This window comes from Cyanistes caeruleus, chromosome 5, assembly GCF_971803275.1.
Source record: "Cyanistes caeruleus chromosome 5, bCyaCae1.hap1.1, whole genome shotgun sequence".
Taxonomy (NCBI): domain Eukaryota; kingdom Metazoa; phylum Chordata; class Aves; order Passeriformes; family Paridae; genus Cyanistes; species Cyanistes caeruleus.
In genome coordinates this window covers 3073016-3093823 of record NC_141705.1, presented here as the reverse complement: position 1 = coordinate 3093823, position 20808 = coordinate 3073016, and the positions used below count along the sequence as shown (strand labels likewise).

The 20808-nt window shown below is 53.0% G+C and overlaps 2 protein-coding genes across 2 annotated transcripts; both read right to left on the bottom strand.

The window, feature by feature from the left end:
• Positions 1-1833: 1833 nt before the first annotated feature.
• On the bottom strand, positions 1834-18351 carry UBOX5 (U-box domain containing 5). Its single transcript, XM_023926636.2, has 5 exons — positions 18282-18351; positions 9420-9518; positions 7056-8232; positions 4445-4606; positions 1834-2656 (listed from the first exon to the last, which is right to left on the bottom strand). Exons 2-5 carry the CDS (start codon positions 9471-9473, stop codon positions 2442-2444), a joined length of 1608 nt encoding a protein of 535 aa, XP_023782404.2. The 5' UTR covers positions 9474-9518; positions 18282-18351; the 3' UTR covers positions 1834-2441.
• FASTKD5 (FAST kinase domains 5) lies at positions 11546-18393 on the bottom strand. Its single transcript, XM_023926635.2, has 2 exons — positions 18282-18393; positions 11546-14271 (listed from the first exon to the last, which is right to left on the bottom strand). The coding sequence occupies exon 2, from the start codon at positions 14230-14232 to the stop codon at positions 11842-11844; it is 2391 nt and encodes a 796-aa protein (XP_023782403.2). The 5' UTR covers positions 14233-14271; positions 18282-18393; the 3' UTR covers positions 11546-11841.
• Between the last annotated feature and the right edge of the window lie 2415 nt (positions 18394-20808).

Genomic DNA, 20808 nt, shown 5'->3' with positions numbered 1-20808 from the left:
TCCAGCACAGGATGTTGGAAAATGGGATCAGTGTCACTGATCTGTGCATTTCCTGCCTTTGCCGAGGCTGGAGGGGGACGCAGCAGGGAAGGAGAAACTTCTGGAAGATGTCACATGGAGAGGGTCAGGCTGGCGAGGGAGAGCTCCCTGCTCCTGCCTGGGAGCTCTGATGCTCCTCAAATGGATCTGTCACTGTCACCGTGACCCCGTGGCTGACGGGGGGTTAATGGCTGGGGGAGGGGGATCCTGCACCTCCTCCCCTCCCTTCATGGATAAAGATGCTCCTCTGCTTCCCTGACAGCTGGAAAACAGCTTTGATGCCTCTTGAAAGGCAGCACAGCCAACATCAAGATTGGCTGGGGCACTGCTTTGATCATTTCCATGGCCAAATCCATCCTGCTGGGATGTGGATGTCACGCAGGGAGGTCACTGACCAACAAGGGATGGATTTGTCCAAAAAATGCTTGAATTAGAGGAAATTGCTCAGGCTGCAATCAGTTCCATTCCCCAGCTCCCAGGGAGAAGACAGGCTTGGTGCTGGGAGTAAACATGTTCCATGTGGGAGCTGAAGAGGGATTTCTGTGGGTCCAGGCAGAGGAAGCCACGGAAATTCCTGGCTGTGTCACCACCACCTTGGGGTGCAGAGAGGGGCCCTGCTGCCCACAGGGCTTTCAGTGCCCTGGGATAGGGGCACTCACACCCAGCTGGGGCAGGTGGTCCTTCCCTGAGCTCCAAGGTGTGGGTGCAGAGGGAAACTCATCCCTGGATCCCCTGCAAGAGGAGACACAGCAGGTGAAATGTGCTGCCAAGGTTCTCAGAGGGTTAAGGAGGAGAAATTGGGGGATGAGGGCTCTGAGAAGCTGCTGTGAGGTGGAGATGAGCAGGGAGGAGCTCTGTTGAGACCTGATGTCCCAACAACCGCCCCTTCCTTCCGACCCCTGCTCCCTGTGACCCCTGCCCCTCCCTGCAGAACAAAGGGAACCTGGAGATAATTTGGGAGATGGCTCCCACCTGGATCCCTGCCCACTGGCACGACACCACAAGGAACTTTTGGGCACTGGAGAAGCTTGTCAGAACCAAACTTGGAAGCATCCAAGCTTTGCTGGCTCTGGAGGTGATGGCTCTGGATCCAGAGGCAGCCATCCATCCATCCCCCCTTCCCTGGGGGAGGTGTGAGAACTGAATCACCCCGGGATGGCTCACTGCAAACACGACACCACCACTGCAATGGACTGCATTTACTGCCTGCAAATCGTGGGGTTTTTAGGAATTCTGTGCCTATTTTCTAAGTGTTTATTATTTTAAGACGTGTGATTTTCTATTTTTGCTGGGAATGGAGACGGGCTGTAAAGTCCTGCTGACGCAGGCAGGGAGCAGGATCAGCGTGGGGCCGGCACAAAGCCGTGATCCACTGGATGAGCAGGAGCACAGCGCTGCTCAGGTGCCTTCTGAGAGCAAACACAGATGTGACCAAGGTGAGCTGAGTCAGGTTCATTATGGCCCCGAACATCCATTAAGTGGCAGCAGCAGGGGGCTGTAGGGGTGACAAACCCTTTGATGTCACCCTGGCATATCCAGGACGGAACATATCCAAGTCATTTTTTGTCTGGCTTTTTTCTGAGCAGCTCTCTGAAGCCCCCTGGGTGCAGATGTCAGAGTGTCACCCCTGTGATCCACGAGGCTGCTGCCACAACCCCTCTGAACCGCTGCTCTGCAGCTCCTCTGTTTTGTTTGGCTTTTTCCAGCCCGTTTATTTCCTCCTCTGCCGAGAGACTGACTCCACGACATCACCAAGCCCCAGGATGAGACCAGTCAGGAGCCAGAGACAGAACCTGACTTTAAACATTTTATTAAGGCTTAAATGTCTATCAGCCAGCCAGGAGCTGGGCTGGTCACACGACATAAACCGAGAGGGTGGGATGGGATGGCTTTTCTACAAGAGTCTGGATGAGCAGGGTGAGATCACTGCCAGCTCCTCACACCCCAACCACGGCCTCTCGCTGCTGATTCCAGGGCTGGAGACACGCTCCCAGCAGGGAGGGGAGGGTGAGGTGGGGAAGGGGAGGAAGTCAGAGGGGGCTTTGTGTGTGTTGTCACTCACAAGGACTTTACCTGCTCCACAACCGGGTGGCTGCTGGTCAAACGTGGCGTGAACTCGCAGGGGAAGCTGAGCTGGTCCGAAAGGCACCTGTGCTAAACCTCTGAGCCCCGGGGCAGTGGTGACCAGTCCTGGATAAATACATATTCCTTGATAAAGAAGCTATGGCTTTTGTCATCCTCGGGCTCCGGCGCTGCGCTCTAACCCCCCACCCCCCGCTACTCTGTAAGCACAAGGCCGAGTCCTCTCCGCTCGCCGGCTCTCCCGGCGGCCCCTCCGGCGGATCCGTGCGGACACGGGGCACAGCAGCAGCTCCTCCTCGTCCCCCCGGCAGCCCTGGGGGTCAGAAGTGAACTCTCCTGACGTCCTGTGTGGCTGCTGCCCTCTTGCAGCTCCCGCAGTGGATGGGGGACGCCGGAGCCTTCTGGCGCTCGGCCAGGCAGGGCCGGCACAGCAGGTGCCCGCAGGGGAGCTGGTACACGGGCTCTGCCTTGAAGTAGCAGGAGAAGGATTTGCCACAGGAAGCACATCCCTGGGTCTGGCTGCTCCTGCCGTGCTCTGCAAATCCAGAATCACACAATCAGCAGGCTGGAAAAAAAAACCACTTCAGAGATCATCGAGTCCAGCCCATGAGCCAACACCAGCATGTCCAGTCTTTCCTGCTGACTCCACCACCTCCCCGGGCAGCCCCTTCCAATGTCTGACCACCCTTTCTGTGAAGAAAACCCTCCTCATGTCCAGCCTAAACCTGCCCTGGCACAGCTTGAGAGTATAAAACAACAGGACAGGAGAAGTGGGCTAGGCAGGGAGTGTGAGAAGCCCAGTCTGGGCCAGGTCCTGCAGGCTCAGGGCACAGCTCTCAGGACTGTGCCACTTCCCTGTCATTTCCACACGGAAAGGGAATGGCCCAGCTTCCAGGGCAGGGTGTGCTCAGAAAGGGACGGATCACATCAGCACTTGCAATGGGCTTTTCACTTTTACTGAGACTAAATCATCCTCCCTCCTGCTCTTCTGACCGATTCCCAGTGGAACAGCTGAGGTGTCACTCTGCATTCCTGTCACACACGACCCATCCAGGCCCACCCAGCCCTCAAACAGCAGCACTTTTAGAGGGGGCAGGAAAAAGCTTAAGAGCTGAACATCACTGTGAAACAGCAAAAGCTGTTTGGGGAGGGGGAGAGAGGGGAAAAACAGACACAGACAGACAGACAGACACAGCCCTTCCCAGGGTCACCTGGTCCCTCTGATGTCCCTTCTCAGCCATGAGCAGGCAGAGCCTCACCCAGGGGAAGAGCAGCCAGGACATGTGGAGGGACATCTGAAGGTTCAATGCTTCCCTGCACCCCAAAGGAATAATTTTGGGAATGCATACAGAGCTGGATGAGTGGCTGGGCAGCAGGTGGGATGCAAACAGCGAGGGCTTGGTAGCCTGGATCATGTGCATTCAGTCCTGATGGGATTCTGGGCACACTCACACCTGGCTGGCCTGGGATGCTGCTGCTGCTGTGACCTGCTCCTGCTAAGGGCTGGATGTCACAAGGTATTGCAAAGAATCATCCAGTGGTTTGTGTTGGAAGGGATCATAAAACCCATCCCATTCCACCCCCTGCCACGGGCAGGGACACCTTCCACTATCCCAGACTGCTCCAAGCCCCATCCAGCCTGGCCTTGGACACTTCCAGGGGTCCAGGGGCAGCCACAGCTTCTCTGGGCACCCTGTGCCAGGGCCTCACACCCTCACAGGGAGGATTCCAATATCCAATCTCACCCTACTTTTAGTTTACAAACATTCCCCCTTGTCCAGTCATATCTGTCTATACAAAAAGTGACTCTCCCTCTTTTTCCCAAGGCCCTTTCAAGCACTGAAAGGCTGCAGTATTTGCTGCATTTAAACCTCTCCTGCAGCACCTCCACACCAGACTCATTCTCCACCCATGTGGCAGCTCCCCAGCTTGCTCCACACAGCTCACAGGCAACACTGAACCACTCAGCCTGAATTGCAGAGCTCTGAGAACAGTCTGAACTAAGCTGGAGCAGGCTGAGCGCCGTGTCCAAGCACAACACATCATCCCTGGGCAGCACAGCCAGCCAAGACCACGGGAAAATCACGGGACTGACCCTGGGCATGGACAACCTCCCACACCCTGTGGGGGTCAGCAAGATCTAACCCACCTCAGTGGGAGAATAAACCAGCAAAACTGCTGAGATGGAATTGAGGATGGTGAAGTTTGCTGGGAGACAATGTAATATTTTTATACGGAATATATAACACTCTGGGGTCTGAACAAGGCTCCCTGTTAACCCAGCCCCAGCTCCCAAGGTGATCCAGAGGCACCTGTTGCTTACCAAGGACGGTGCCCACGCTCCAGGAAGTGCTGCAGCCCCCCTCTCCTGGAGCTTGCTGCTGGCTCTTCATCAGCTTGGCTGTGAAGGAGGGCATGGAGCTGAGAGCCGAGGTCAGGGCAGTGTCCAAGCTCTCTGACAGCTTCTGCTCGTGGGACACCAGATCTGCAAAGGGAAACAGATCAGGTCTGCAAAGGGAACACAGAGATCAGGTCTGCAAAGGGAACACAGAGATCAGGTCTGCAAAGGGAAACAGATCAGGTCTGCAAAGGGAAACAGATCAGGTCTGCAAAGGGAAACAGATCAGGTCTGCAAAGGGAAACAGATCAGGTCTGCAAAGGGAAACAGATCAGGTCTGCAAGGACAAGAAAAAGATGGAGAAGCAGATGCTGGGAAAAAGGATCTGTGATGCAAACACTGCCTTGGCTCTGAACCTTGGAGGATTTTAGGAGCCCTGTCACTTGTTTTGTTGAGAGGCATCTTTTCCCCACCAAGGGGCTGGGATTTGGGCTGGAGTGCCTCATCTCCTTTGGGTCTTAGAGGTGGAATGCCCTATGGATTACCACCAGACATTCACATGGTGTCCCAGGGCCAACTTACACAGGATCAGAATCCTTTAGGTTGGAAAAGTCTTCCAAGATCATGGAGTCCAACCCTTAACCCAGCACTGCCAAGGCCACTGCTAAATTCTGTCCCCAAGTGTCACACCCACACGGCTTTTGAATACCTCCAGGGGTGGGCAGCCTGTGCCAGGGCTGGAGAACCCTCTCCACGAAGGAGTTTTCCCTAATAGCCAACCTAAACCTCTCCTGGACCATCCTGAGGCCATCTCCTCTTGCTCCCTGGGAGCAGAGCCTGAACCCCACCTGGCTGCACCCTCCTTTCATGGAGCTGTACAATTCTGCAGGACTGAAAAAGTGCAAAGCCCCAAACAACCCAGGAATTGTTTTTCCCTGAAATCCCAGGCACTCCCTCAGCTGGATCCAGCCCAGTGCTCCCAGCCTTGCTCCATGCAGCTCACAGAGAACATTCAAACCATTAATAAAATCTTGTTTTTCCCTCTCTGTCCCAGTTCTGAGCCACAGGGCCAGGGCTGGACCCTCCCTGCAGGGCTGCCCTGTGCAGCACCGACGGCGCTAATTAAGATGAAGCATTAAGAGAATGTTGTCTGCATCACTAATTCTGTTAAAATCATCTCCCAGAGGAAGAGCTCGCAATTGGTGCTGCACATTTGCTCCACCAATCGAGGCTGATGATCCAGTGAAGCACGAGCTCCGTGGGCTGAGCACGCTGCTTTTATTTATGTACGGACACGGCTGCCCCAGGACCCACAGCTCCTGCTCCTGTGGGGCTGGGGCACATCCTGGTGGGAGCTGTCACACATTTCCACAGCCAAAATAACCAAAGATTTCTGCTAAAACAGGCAATGAGCTCTAGGTTGAGGGATCAGAGAAGAAATGTGCAGTCTCTCTTCTCTCTACTCTTCCCGGTACCAGCTGACATCAACTATTTTCAACTGAAGAATTTGTTTAAAATCAAACCTGAGCTTTGTCCTTAAAATGTTTTCAGGCAGACTGGGAGAAGGGTGAAGGCAGTGATAGGTCCCAGCAGCTCTGGGTCACCTTTTGACATGTCACAGACCACTGGGTTAGAGCTGACAGGAAACTGGGCTTACCTGCCTGGAGAGCCAACCACGAAATTCCCACACACCTGGATTGACACCCTTTTCCCCCAGGTGCCACATCCACAAGGCTTTTAAATCCCTCCAGGGATGGGAACTCCAGCACTGCCCTGGGCAGCTGTGCCAGGGCTGGACAACCCTTTCTGTGGAAGAATTGCTCCCAAAATCCAACCTAACCCTCTCTTGGTGCAACCCTTGTTCCCTGGGAGCAGAGCCTGACCCCCACCCGGCTCCCCACTCCTTTCAGGGAGTTGTTGAGAACAACAAGGTCCTACCTGAGCCTCCTTTGCTCCAGATCTGCAGGACATTTTGCATTCCCAGCACTGCTGCTACCACATGGCTGAGAAAAGGGTGGATGGAGGGAAGCCAGTGCCCATTCCCTTCCCCTGCAAGTCACGTTTCTTCTCTAATTTAGCCTGTACCAGGTTTTCTGCTTTAACCACCTGAAAATTCTGTGCAGTCTCTCCCAGGCTGAGCTGTCCCTCCTGCCTGCAATTCCCTTGCTGTGGTTTGCTCTGTGTCTCATTCCTGCCTTCCTTCCCACCTCCCTCCACACCATGAGCCAGGACTCCCCGTGCCACCACCACTGCCCCACCAGACATTTCTTCTCCTGTTTTTGCAGGATACAATAAATCCCCCTGGATAAAGAAACTCCAAAGCAGGACGCTGAGAAAAACATTGTCTCCACGTGGAAGGAAGGGAAATCCAAAGTGAAAAGGGGAACAGGGTGACCTGAGCAAACAAGGGCTGTGAAACACTGAACAGGGAACAAGGGAGCTGGATGAAATGACCCAGCCCCACCACACCCATCAACAGCCAAACACAGCCTAGGGGCGTGATGGGAACTTGCACTGGATCTGTCCTGATTTGAAACCTCAGCCTGGGGCTGTCCCACCACTCAGGGAACAGAGGTGACCTGGGGAGCCACGATACCTGTGGAACAGTCCATCTGGATCAAGTGGGAGTCACTGTCAGTTCTCATTTTTTTAGCACTGTTCTCTGAGGTAGCCGTGACAAGTAAGTTTGTAGCAGAAAAATAGGGCGGCTGCAGGGAGCCCTGATCCATGCAGTCCATTTTCCTTTTCAGAGAAGACATGGTGATGGAGGAGGGCACCAGGCTCTCCGCAGCGTGAGCCCTCCCCAGCAGGTTGGTGCCAGGGATGCTGTGCTGCAGCAGGAAGTGGTCTATCCTGGCCTTGAGGGTGGGGTGAGGTAGGGGCTGCGAGTGCTGGCTGAAGGCCACCCCCGTGAAGGGATCGCTGGGAACACGGCCCCAGGACGCCTCGCTCCGGTTGCACTTCTCCAGCGTGGTCTGGTCAATCACTTTCCCAGAGGGCAGGAGCATGGGCAAAGTCATGATCTCCAGAGTGATGGGGTCCAGGAATTCTTCAGGGATGTCTTGGACGACATCCACCAGCTTGTGCAGGGTCTGCTGCTCGTTGGCACTGAAGGGGACGCAGTCGCTCTCCATCGGTGTCCAGAGCTCCGGCTTGAGGCTGCCCACGTCCTGGGCCAGGAACTGGGAGGCCACCTGGAAGACGCCCTCGATCACCTCCTGTGGGCAGGACTTGGCAGGCTGTCCCCACACCTCCAGCCTCTTGATGCTGGGCAGGCCCCCCCCGGCCACGTGGGTGATGCAGATTTTTAGGTGGGACACGTTGCTGAGCGAGGCCGGCCCTTTGTTCCAGAGGTCTTGAGACACCGAGCCGGGGTAGGAGAAGACATTTTCCATCTGATGGAAAGGAGGCCTCGGCTTGAAACCTCTGTGGCCAAAAGTCACTTTGCTCTGATTTTTTAAGACAGCTTTTCCCACCAGGGTGAAGGTGTCCTTGTCCGACACAGGCTGCCCGGCCAGACCTGAGCACTGCCCCTCAGGGCTCTGCCAAGAGGTTTTGTTGCATGAGGTAGAGGTGTAAACTTCCAGCCCGGAGAAGGTCTGGTACCCCCCGGAGGAGATGTCGATGTTGATCCTGCAGATCTCGATGTTGAAGGGGAAGGAGATGGTGACGTGCACCGGGGGTTTGATGAAGTACTCGCTGCGGAAGCCGCGGTTCCTCCTGGCCAGGTCTTCGGAGATCAGGTTCTCCACCTCGTAGCCATCGGCAGAGATCTGTGTGCCAGCACAAAACTGGGTTCAGTTTGGAGCAAGGAAACACAAGGAAGCCAATTTGACAAGCACTTCCAGAGATTTTTCAGGATGACATCAACCAGGAGCCAAGGCTGAGGTTGATGTGCAGCTCAGACCAGGCAGGAGAGCCCTGCTGTAAGGCAGAGCAGAGCTATTCCCACCCTCCTCCAGCCACGTGCTCCCATTTCCCTCCTCACCATGTGGAGACCTGACTTAGCTGCTGGAAGAATGGAAAATGAGGGGTAATTCATGGTTTTGGCTGGGTCAGTGAAATCAGTCAAGGAGAGGATGGCTGGGAGCAGAGGATGAGCCTGGGGGAGATGGGAGTCTCCTCTTTCAGTCTCCCTTTTCAGGTGGGAGTCTCCTGATTTTCTTTGTGACTATTCATCCACGTGGAAATGTACTTGGAACAACAGTTACAGGATCCCAGAGGAATTCTGGATGTTCATCAGCCTCTGGGAGCCATCCCACCCATTCCTGAGGGAGATCCATCAAACCAGGCTGGGTCTGCTTTGGAACATCCAATCCCACCCTCTGCTCTGCTCCTGGGCAGACTGGTTAAACCCATTCCCTTTCCTGGAAGCCCCAGGCCCTGAGAAATCTGCAGCACTCGCTGAATGGACAAATAAAAACGAGGAAAATCTGTTTATTCCATGTGATTCATATGGTCCTGATCACTACAATCACACCAAACCTTTGTGGCATGGCTGGCTCTCTCCATAAAAAATTCCAGCACTGCTGCTTTTGCAGCACAGTATTTACAAAGCCAAGGCTGTCCTGGATTTTGGGGTGAGTTGGTGTGGAAACATACAATTAAAAATTAGATTTGAATGAAAACTGAGTTTCTTAAAGAGATTCTGATGTGCTGAGACCAGAAATACCTGGAAAGTAACTTCAGCAAACATTATCAAGAGCTGTGTGTTGCAATGGACGGAGGGAAAGCTGGAATACTGCAGGGAAAAAGGGATCTCAAGTCAAAGAACTTAAACCTGGAAGCACATAATGCTGTCTGGTTATGAGATCCTACAAAATTAGGGCTTTTCCCTCCAATATTTAGTGTGTGCCACATCAGTGATGCTGATTATCCCAGAGGAGCAGTGAACGAGCTCCCACCAGGACAATTCCACCTGATCCCTCCCACTCCCCAAACCCCCACATCACTATTTTACCTTGTTGCAGTGAATTCTTGGCTTGAACTGTGGGAGACAGACGTTTATTACCATCTTGGCAGCTGGAGAGGTTGGTCACTTGCTGAGCATCAGAGTCAGCTTGGAAAAAAAGAAATTAAAAATGAAGGAAGTGAATAACCATGAGCAGTGAAAGGATTTAGTGTTTTGGGTGAGTTACAATTCCTAAAATGCAGCTCAGATCTGAGTCCAGGAGGTGAAGCCAATATAAACCCAAATGAATGTGGTGGAGAGAGGAGATTGAGAGGAAAAAAAAATTGCATTAATATTAATTAGTGAACCTGTGGAGAAAAATCAAAGAGAAAAATGCCTATTTTAACTAAAACCACCTATGAACAGACCAGCAATTAGATCTGAAGGTTTGTCAAAGATGTAGGAGTTTTACAGGTGCAGAAAAGCACCAGCAGAGCACAGGAGGCTGTCACAGTGAGTCAAGATTAACCACAAATATTAATAATTGGTGTTAAATAACTCCAAGGGAGCAGAGGGCACGGAATAGCTCTGAGGGAGATGTCTGGGATCTGAACACCAAATTCTTCTGCCAGCATTCATTAAAGAAACTCAAGTGAACACACCTTTCCCATTGAAAAAAAAAATACAAGTGACTGGAATTGGCTCTCTCAGATCCCTTTTAAGAATTAAATTATCTGCGAGGTGAGAGCTTTAACCTCATGTTAACCTCAGCTTTAAAATGTCACTGCCCTGGGCAACCTTGCAAATCAGGGACTCGCTGCCTCCTTCAAGAACAAGCAGCTCTTTAATGATCCTCCACTGATGTGTTGGTTCAGCCCAAATGAAATTGGCCTTCTGGGGGCACGTTGGAAAGGCAGAGTTAATGAGCTCCCCGTGCTGCATCTGCAAGGAGAAAGGTGGAATTGAAGGCACAAATCTCAGGGATAAAACCCAGCCCAACACGGATTTCACACCTGCAGAGGGCAGAGCTTGGTTACAATGCCTGGAATGAAGCAGGTGTGAACCTTACAAGAGGAACAGGCAGGTGAGCAGCACTTCTATCCCAAAATTTGGAGTGGCAGCCATCAGGAGCAATTCCTGCTCCTCGAGGAGCAGGACAAGCACACACCAACTCTCCTCCAACACTCCTTTCCTGCCTTTCTGAGTCTGAGAGGTTTCCAGAACTGGGCTGCAGTGGGGAACTGGTTAAACTGGTCTGCATTTCAGCACTCATATCTTGTAGGAGATTTGACAGTCCAACTACAGGCTGTGCCTCAAAACTGCTCTTTCTGGCTCATTTTGAAACAAAATGAATTTACCAAGTGGTAAATTCACTTGGCCCTCAGCACTGGTGTTATGAAAAGTGGCGAATCAACCCTCCTTGCTCCCTTCCTTGGGAAAACTCAAGATTTTCCCCCTGTTCCATCTCTCTTTCCTGGGTTGAAGACTTCTCCTGCAACATGAGGAGCTCTGTATGGGTATTTTATAGGATTTTCTCCTGCCTGTTTGTGACCCTGAGAGAAACAACTCAGGTTAATTTTTCCAGTCTCAATTCCTCAGTAAGAAAATGGATTATTCTGTATTTCCAAGTCACTGCACTCCCTTCTGCTGAAAGACTCTGCACAAATCTCATGGCAAAAGTTGAGTCACCGAGTTGCATTTACCCATGGCTGGGTTTTTTTAACTCTCTCTTTGGTGTGTGCCTTTCCTAAGGTGAACAAAGATCTTTGGTCTGAGGCAATGAAACACAGACCTGAAAAAAATCCTCAGTGGTTTTGGACAAGGAATTTTAAACCAGATTGTCTGGAATTTGTCACCACAACTCTTCCTGGTGTCCTACGTGGGACTACAGAGCTGCTGCCGTAAGGAATGTGCATGGTGGACACCAAATAAAGTCCTTGGAGCATGAAATGAATGTCCTGGGGTCAGAGCACCCCAACCCTCAGTCCCACTCAGTATCCACGTTCCATCCTAAAGGAAAAACCCAGGTTGTGCCCCCCAGCCCCATGGGGATGGAAACACAAGGAAATAGCTGTGTGTGTTCCTGGCACCCAGCTCAGCCTCGTGACTAAATCTCCTCTGTTCCTGCTCTCACAGAGCCACCAAATCCAACCACTCTCGTTTAGGGCGGAGGAAGAAGCAATCACAGAGGAAAATGAATCATTAGCAGGTTTTATTTGTGGTGGAAGCATTTGAGGATCCAGGTACAAAAGGAGAGCACGGGAAGTACAGACGTCACCAGAGCAGAAACAACCACACAGAGCACGTGCCAAAAACTGAGCCAGCACCCAGAGACCTAATAGCCAACCTAAACCTCTCCTGGACCACCCTGAGGCCACCTCCTCTTGCTCCCTGGGAGCAGAGCCTGAACCCCACCTGGCTGCACCCTCCTTTCAGCCAGTGCCAGCCATGGAGATGCACTGAGGAGGCTCTGGGCAAGCCCTTGCCCCCACTAGCCAGCCCTGCTGAGCAGCTCCAGGCAGAACACTTTGTAGTGGAGGTAGCTGAGCTTCTCGGAGCGCGTGCGCTTGAGCAGAGGGAACCATTCCCAGAAGGGAATCTCCACCACCACGTAGCCCAGCAGCCGCAGCTGCCGCCGCTTCAGGCAGTGCAGCCCCAGCAGCCGCTTGGAGCCGTAGCAGAAGTGGTTCCTGTTGGACACCTGCAGTGCCAGCCTCACTTCCCGAGGCTGCCAGCGCCCTGGTTTAGGCTCAGCCTGGGATTTGGAAGCTGCAGGAAGGGCTGCACCCCAGCACGGTGCTCCTGCTGTGTCCTGTCCGGGAATCCTGGCTTCACTTCCCACTTCCATGGGACTCTGGGTATGAGCTCTCCCCTGGAGGAGCTGAGCCATTAAATCATCTGTCAGACTAACTCCCACATCTTTCAGCTTCTGGGCTGCCACAGGACCCTTGAAATTGAAAGGGATGGGATGTCCATCGGTGGCCAAACGCACCTCCAGGTCGCTGGACCTGGTGTGGGGCAGGATCATATGGTTCTTCACGTACTCAGGGCCTCCCAACATGCTCTCGAGGAGGGATGTGGCTTCCAAGATTTCAGGCCTGACGTAGATTTCCCGTTCTGCAAAGCTTGAAACCATCTCAGTGAACTCTTGACAAAGCTGAGGTGGGAGGAGGCTGCCTTGGTAGGTCGGGCACTCAATTTCAACGCTCCTACCCAGGGTGAACAGGTCCTTGTCGAGCTCGTATTTGCTACCTCTGGTTTTCTGGACAAACTCCTCCCCCAAAGCAAAGTCTATCAGCTCCTCTGGGAAGCGTTTGACAAATGCCAGGCCAAGCAGAGCAGTAAGGAGATGCTCTGGAAACTTGTTGAACTCATGGAGTTTTGCATGCAATTGCTTTATCAGGCTGGAGTAAAACTCCTCGTTGGGAGGTTCGTAGTCCAGGCACCCAAACGACCACAGGAATTTGGCAGCATCCTTGCTCCGGCAGTAGGACACCTTGGAAGGCAACGAGGTGGCTACAGCAGTCAAAACATCCTCGTCAAAGAAGTGCAGGGATGAATAGGTGAGAGTGATGTGCATGATGCCCTGGATGTTTGTTGCAGGAATCCGAGCAGGAATGACCTTCCCGAGCTCCCTCATGAGGGGCAGGTGGTCGATGCGGGTGTAGCGGAGCATCTTGAGCACGTTCACCAAGGCGTAGGTGCTCATGTCCTCCATCTGCAGGGACACCCTGTCTGCAATCCTCCTCATGACGTGGTCAGAAATCCCACTGAGGGACTTGAAGAGCCCCAAGCAGATGGCACCCAGCTCCTCCAAGGTGAAGGCATCCAAGTGCTTCAGGATGGTGTTCTCCACCTTCTGCACCAAATCCGTGGGCGACCTTCGGCCTTCCCCGATGATGTAAAGGAGCTGCACAAACCTGGGCAAGGTGAGGTCCTTCCAGTGCAGGTTGGCATAGCTGAACAGAATGGCCAGGTAGGAGGGCACGCTGCGGTCCAGGCAGCGCCAGCAATCCGCCACCAGCAGCAGCTGCTCCAGGCCCATGTCCCACGCCCGCCGGCAGAACTCGGCCTCGCACGCGTTGAGCAGGGGGTGGGAGGCTGGCACGGCCAAAGGGACACAAGCCTTTAAAATCTGGATGAGATCTGGGGTGCTGAACAGCCTGATGGCCGTGCCAGCACGGTGACACAGGGCACTGAACCTGGGATCGGACGCCAGCGCCGCGCGTCGCTCCGCCGGCAAACGGCTCAGCTTGAGGAAATAATCCGTGAGAATTCCCGGGCTGCCCTCACACCCGGCCACACTCTGTAAAATCGAGTCCCCCTCCTCTGCAGGGAGGGGCTGTGCTGGCTCAGCTCTGTCACAGCTGAGAGATCTGTACTCGGGCCTCCCCTTCTGGAACATGCGGGGGTCCTCCTTGGAGTCGTGCACTTCCCGTTTTTCCTTCTCTGCTTCCTCCTTGTACAGCATGGCCAGGATTGTCTGCTCCAGGTGTGGGCTGGACTTGGGCTGGGGCAGGGCATTCCTGACGGGTGACAAAGCTTGGGAAGAGGCAGTGGGGAATGTCCATGGAGCCTGCACGGTGCCAGGGCCGGTGAAGGTGTCACCGAGGGCCTGGCTGCTGTCCCTATCCACGTGCTGCTGGGAGCCAGCCCTGCCTTTGCCATGGGCAGCTGGATCAAACAACACTCTGTAGTCCTGAGGCTTCAGCAGCTGGATTGTAACCCCGGCTTCGCTCCCAGTCTTGGCTGCTCCTGGCTTATCTCGCTTTTCCTTCTTGCTCTTGCTGCTTCCACGCTCGGCCTTGCGCTCGGCTGTGGTCGAAAGCGCTGTCACCCTGCTCAGCCTGGGGAATCTTCGGCACATTAGCACCGTAGCCATGGATCTCAACTTATTGGGGCTCAGAACTGCTTCCAGGTACTGAAAAAAGGGCAGACGGACAGTGAGTGGCCTCCACCTCACAGGCAGCACGTTTTAATCAATCCTTTACGCTACCCAAGGCCAGGGCAGCTGGGTCCCTGCAAAGCCACTATGGAATGTCACCTCATGCAAAGGCAGCTCAGGACGAGCACCCAGGTGACCTGGGGTTGGAGCAGAAGGCAGCCAGGCATGACCTGCTACTCAGCAGACATGAGAAAACCTGGCACGGACTAGGAGAGTTAAGAAAAAAAAAAAAAAATCACTGTTTTTTCATTTTTAGGAGACCCAAGCTGCTTTTCTTTCATTCTGAACAATGAAAACGTGTTTTTGCAGAAGAGCTGCAGCTTCAAGAGGCTTTATGAGTTCAGACAGAACATTCTGCTGCTTTGGTCATCGTGGTCTGAATCAGTGACCACCACCTGAGAAGTTGTCCAAACATCCAGGGCGCCACGCTGCCCTTTGCACCTGGAGACAGGATGTGGGGCAAAATCTCCACAGAACCAGTGCAGAGAGTGAAAACTGGCCCAGAACCTGCAGATGGAGGTTGGAGGAATGAAGAAATGTGGCCAGAGCAAAGTGGGGGAAGAGCAGGGGAGGGGAAACACAAATCATCACGTGATGCTACATCCCAGGCTGAGAACCAGGGGGGAACAGAGCTTTAAACTTCAGATTTGAGAGCATTTCCCAGAGTTTTAGGGTACAGGAGGCTTAAAAATGGCTGGTGCCTTCCTAACTCCTGCCTGAAGCAGCTACAGCTCGGAGGGTGAGGATGAGAAATCCGTAGGAGTCCAGCTGGGTGCTGCCAGCCTGCACTGGCTGCCAAACCAACCCTGTTTACCACGATTCAGATGCTGATTAAAAACCCAAAGCACCAGGTCAGTTTTTTCCTCTCAAATCCTTATCCCACACAAATATCCATCACACAGGTGTTATCCACTTCCTTAAAATCCCTCAGTATCACAGGGAGCTGGGAAATCAGGAAAGCAAAAACCTGCCACTGCAACACACTTAGTGCACCCCAGACGGGGAAATAAATCCTCACGGATACCCCTGGGAGCTCTGCTTGTTTCCACGGCTTCCTGATCAGGGATGGAGCAAGATGTGGGATCACTGCAGGCAAACTCAGTTTTGCAGCAGCACAATGGGCACTTTGGGGCAGGAGAGGTGGGTTTGGGGTGTGTGAGCAGGACACTGGGATGGGGGCTCACGTGCAGCTCTGGCTGAGCATAAACCGGGTTTTTTTGGTGTATAAGGATCCCCACATCTCCCATGATCCAGGGACACCTTCCACTACCCCAGGTTGCTCCAAGCCCTGTTCAACTTGGCCTTGGACATTTCCAGGGATGGGACTTCCACTGCTTCTCTGGGCAACCCATTGCACTGAGGCAGATGAGGACACCTTGCATCCTCTGCTCCACGACAGAGCCTGGAGGCTGCAAACACCAGTCAAAGAGGGAGGAGAAGCTGCTGGAGCAGAAACCACCCCAGGAGAGAGGTAAAAAAAAACAACTGGGATGGAGACCCAGAGGCTCTGGGGGGAAGGAAAGGCAAACTGAAATGTGGATTTGTGGGGAGAGCCATGCAAGGAGGAGGGTACAAGAGAGGCCACCGTGCTTTTTGGATGATCAGTAAATATTGTGAGCTGCTCAAAAGCCCACCAGGCATCTTCTCTGTATCTCCAAACACCCTGAGGCAGTCCCAGGAGCAGATCAGGCTCTGTTCCACAGACCCCAGGCTGTTCCAAGGCCAGGACTGTCCCATCCCAGCATGAGAAGTCAAACTGTGCCAGGCAGGAGAGACTCTGCCCCTTCCTGCCTGTCTGAGGAGCAGGGAAAGGAAAAGCCTCCTCAGAAGCTGGACAGGAAAACCTGAGCCAAGAGCTGGATTTCAAAGCTCTCCTGTTCAGCTGAAAGGAATGTCAGATGAAATGATCATTCCTGGCTCTACTGGCTGTGGTGTCCAGGCTGAAGTGGCTGCAGGTGACAGGTGCTGGGGACCAGGGACAAGGCTCAGACTGCACCTGCCTGGGGAAGAAGAAATCCCCTCCAACATCTCCTCCAGCACCTCACAGAGCTCAGACCACTAGAGGGGCTGGATCAAGCTCCAAAAATCATCTTGAACAAGAAGAGGTTTATCCAGGCGAGGCTTTCCCAGTTATTTCCTTGTCTGACTCAACTTTCGAGTATCTTTATCTATTTTTCTGCTAACAAAACCCAAGTTATTTATATAAACCAACTTCTCTCTGCTGTGAAAGGTGATACTCCTCAGGAAATCCAGCCCTGCTGCTCCCAGAACCCCTCCCAGCAACAACAGCCCCACTTCAAAGTCAGGGAATCAAAGCCCCGGTGAAGGCTTCGAAGGCGAGCGCCGCGTGCTGCTAAGAATATCCTCCAGGGATTGACTGTGGAGCTGTGACACATTTGGGAATCCAGGCACTGGAGAGATTGCTTCTCTCTTCCTTTGCTCCAAATCCAGCAATAAAGAGAAGACCACGCACAGCACAGCGAGGTTGGGATGGCACAAGACAGTTCCAAGCACCCTCAAGGGCAACGGGCTGCTCCAAGTGATTTTTCCCACCCCCAGCCCAAATCTTTGTGATCTTTCCAATTTCCACCCCATTTCTCTTCCAACTCCACCCACACCTTCCCTGGATTTGCCTCTCTTCACCTTGAGCAATTTGCCTTCCTTCCTTCCTCCTCCCACTTCACATCCCAACACAGCCAAACTCCTTCCCACCTCTGGGCAGGGATGTCTGGAATTTTCACTTCCAGTGGCTCCACGGAGCCAGGGAGTTTTGGAGCTGGGCCCTGCAGGTTGGGAATGGCCTTTGAGGAGCTGCTCAGGAATGGAAATGTCTCTGTTGAAGTGTCACAGCTGAGCATCACTGAACACTTGGAAAAGAACTTTCCCAGAGGGAGCCACCCAGTGCAGGGGCTCAGCCCTTGGAAGGGGATGATGCTGCATCCCAAAATGCTGTCAGGGCTTTTGTTCCCTCTGGAATACTCAGAGGGGGCTTTTGGAAACCCCTCAGCCTGTGCTTCCACCAACAGCCAAAGGGCAGAGGGAATCTCCTTGGGATGAGTGAGGAATGAACAGGGTATGAAATGTTGGGGATAAAACAGCTCCTGTTGGCCAACAGCCTAAAGTGAACTCCTGTGCCTGGGCTGGAGAGGAGAGCAACAGGAAAGGGATTTGATTCCCCCAATAGGTTATGATGTCAGGGCATAAAATTGTCACTTTCTGGTTTGTCTGTGCTTTTTCCCTCTTTTTGAGATTACAGAAAGGTTTGAGTGGGAAGGGATTTAAAGCTCATCTCAGTCCACCCCCCCTGCCATGGCAGGGACACCTTCCACTATCCCAGAGTGCTCCAAACCCTGTCCAGCCTGGCCTTGGACACTTCCAGGGATCCAGGGGCAGCCACAGCTTCTCTGGGCACCCTGTGCCAGGGCCTGCCCACCCTCACAGGGAACAATTCCTGCCCAATATCTCATCTATCCCTGCCCTCTGGCAGTGGAAGCCATTCCCTGAGTTCTGTCCCTCCAGCCCTTGTCCCAAATCCCTCTCCAGCTCTCCTGGAGCCCCTTTAGGCCCTGGCAGGGGCTCTGAGGTCCCGCTGGAGCCCTGTGTTGTCCAGGTGAGCTCTCCCAGCTCTACCAGCCTGGCTCCGAGCAGAGGAGCTCCAGCCCTCGCAGCATTTCCGTGCAATTCCCTCTCCCGGGGCTCCAGGGCAGCACCGGGGGCAGGGCTGGAAGCCCCAGTCCCCCTGCTCACCCCTACGGCTGCACCTACAGACACACAATACATAAATATAAACGCATACACACAGACGGATATATATATATATGTACAAATAAATATCTGGGGCAATGCAGCCCAGGGCAGGACGAGTGCGGCCCCGCCGGCTGAGGGTGTGGCTCAGGCAGGGGGCAGAGGACGGGGACAAGGGAAGAGGAAGGAGAACGGGGATGAGAAGGGGAAGGGCAAGGGCACGGAAAGGGGCCGGGACTCACCGGGGCCGCTCCGGCGCCGCCGCCGCCTCCTCCTCCTGCCCCTTTCGCCTCCTCCCGCCGCTTCCGGTCGCGCGCCGGTGACGCCACTTCCGGTTCCCAGCGCGCGCGGCCGGCGGGTGGCGCCAGTGGCGCGCGGCGCGGCTCCCCCGGCATGGCCACGTGACTCGAGATCACGTGATATCCCCGCGTCACGTGGGCTCCGTGGGCGCCGCCATGGCGGTCCCGGGGCTGCTCCTGGAGCGTCGTGGCCGCCGCGCAGCACCCGGGCCCTGGGACCCGCCCGAGAAGCTGTGGCTGCCCCTGGATCCCTGGCAGTGTTCCAGGACAGCTTGGACGGGGCTTGGAGCCACCTGGGATAGTGGAAGGTGTGGCTGTCCATAGCAGGAGGATGGGCTCGATGCTCTTTGAGGTCCCTTCCAGCCAAAGCTTTCTGTGGCTCTGTGAGTCTGTGCTTACAGGACGCCTTTACTGGCTGCAGAAACCCGCAGGGTACCTGCACACCCAGGCATGTCTGTTATAGATACATTTTATATTGTTGGCTTTTCACAAATATTAAAATGAATGTTATGTGTATAAGAATGAGAAATTTTGTTGAAACCCGCAGGGTACCTGCACACCCAGGCATGTCTGTTATAGACACATTTTATATTGTAAAATATAAAGCTACCCCATGACATTGGCTTTTCACAAATATTAAAATGAATGTTATGTGTATAAGAATGAGAAATTTTGTTGTGTTAATATAGTTTAATTTATTTCTGTTATTGATGGAGTTTAGAAATAGTGGTATAATACATACATGTTAGGCTATGGCATAGTATTAAAATAAAAACTGCTTTTGTTTGTAGAACCCAAAGACTGAGGAAAAAAAAAAATAGCTAGAGTACTCCTGCATTTGTAAACTATCTTAGCCAGATGAAGACAGCAGTGACCAGAACTCTGGGGGAGGAATTTATTGCATTTCTGGTATCAGAGAATGTAAATCTCGATGGCGCCAAGAGGATTGATCTATTGGGAAGGGGGCAAGAGAAAACTAAACAGAAGAACACCAAAGATCCTAAGAAGAATGTATGAATATGTATGAGAATTTATGGATATGTAGTAGGGTTCTGTTTTTAAGGGACAATCCTTTGTTAGTGAGGTGTGCTCTCTTGGCTGAATGCAGAGACACCTGGCCGTATCTGTATACTTTACTTACTTTTTTTCTCCTAATTGTTTTTTTATTAAACTTTTAAATTCTATAAAAATGATGTGAACCTCGTTTTTCACAATGTCCTTTTTGTGTCCCCAGGGAGGCACCAGCCCCCTGGAATGTGTGTGGGGGGCTCGTGTCTGAGCTGACACCCGTCGCTGTCCCAAGGGAACGGGGGGATTTCGGTGACTGTGGAGGCCTGGCCTGAGCTCCTGCTGCAGCAGGGCCACCCACAGCCCGTTAGCCAGGGCTGTGTCTGCACACATTTTGAGTATTTCCCATAATCACTCCACTGCTCCACTGTTCCCAGGAATCCTTCTCCTGCCCACTGCAGGCTGTCAGCACTGGCAAACTTTAAATATCACCTTGAGCCTTACTTACTTGTGTCCCTTCCTGATATTTCTACCAGGTTTATTTCCTGTCTACCTTTTCCAGGTTTTTATCCTCTGGCAAGTGAGGAAATCCCATTTTCAGGAGGCCACAGGGGTTTGGAGGGAGAGCCACGCTGGCTGATGGCACCTCAGGCTTTAAACCTGAGGGAACCCATGGAATCCCCGACTCACTTTGCCCTGGGAGGCACCAGCTTTGTCACCAGAGGGCAGGAGACCTCTCTAATAAAGCTGCCATCGGAAAAAGTGCTGGAATTGCTGGGTTTTTAAAGAAAAACAACGTTTATCTGTTGCTTTTAGTGATGCTGACAGAGTTGGGTGGGGTTCGTTGGAGTAAAAACCTGCAGGAGGGTTTTGGATGTGGTGTTACAAGGGAGGGTGGATGGACCTCAGCCTCGGGCTGCATCCAAATCCTCACCCCAAACATCTGGGATCCAGCACAAATTTGATGTATTTTGAGTGTTTTGCACTCCTTCAGCCAAGTGAAGGGCTCGTGCTGGGGAAACCAGGGAACCCCAGAGACGCTCCAGTGGGGGCACGTGGCTTTTCCAAGCCGAGAGCTTGGCACAGGAGGGAAGGGGAATTGCCATCCCACCACTGCAGCTGCATTGGAGCGTGCTGATACACCCAGAGTGAAGCTTTCCCCCCTTGGATCCATCCCCCAAATCCCCCTGGTTCTCCCCCCTTCTCCCACCTGTGACACAACCAAACAAACCACGCAGTCCTGTTTTTAAAACGGGGCCTTTCTCCATTTTATTTTGCCCAATAAAAATCCTTCACAGTCAGGTCGAGAGAGGAGAGCTGGAGATACGTATACATATAGATCTGCATGTCTATTTATATATATACATACCTCTGTACAGATATATTTATATATTCACCGTAGAAAATGGCAAAGGCAGTAGCTCTTCACATCTGGAGAACCCAATGGGAACAGACAACAGAC

What these genes read in the sequence shown, in the direction of transcription:
- UBOX5 (XM_023926636.2), bottom strand. Translation starts at nt 9,473, where the DNA reads ATGGTAATAAACGTCTGTCTCCCACAGTTCAAGCCAAGAATTCACTGC. An exon ending in CAAGAATTCACTGCAACAAG is followed by an intron (nt 8,233 to 9,419) that starts GTAAAATAGTGA and finishes GCTGGCACACAG; the next exon opens with ATCTCTGCCGATGGCTACGA. An exon ending in CCAGATGGACTGTTCCACAG is followed by an intron (nt 4,607 to 7,055) that starts GTATCGTGGCTC and finishes TTCCCTTTGCAG; the next exon opens with ATCTGGTGTCCCACGAGCAG.
- FASTKD5 (XM_023926635.2), bottom strand. Translation starts at nt 14,232, where the DNA reads ATGGCTACGGTGCTAATGTGCCGAAGATTCCCCAGGCTGAGCAGGGTG.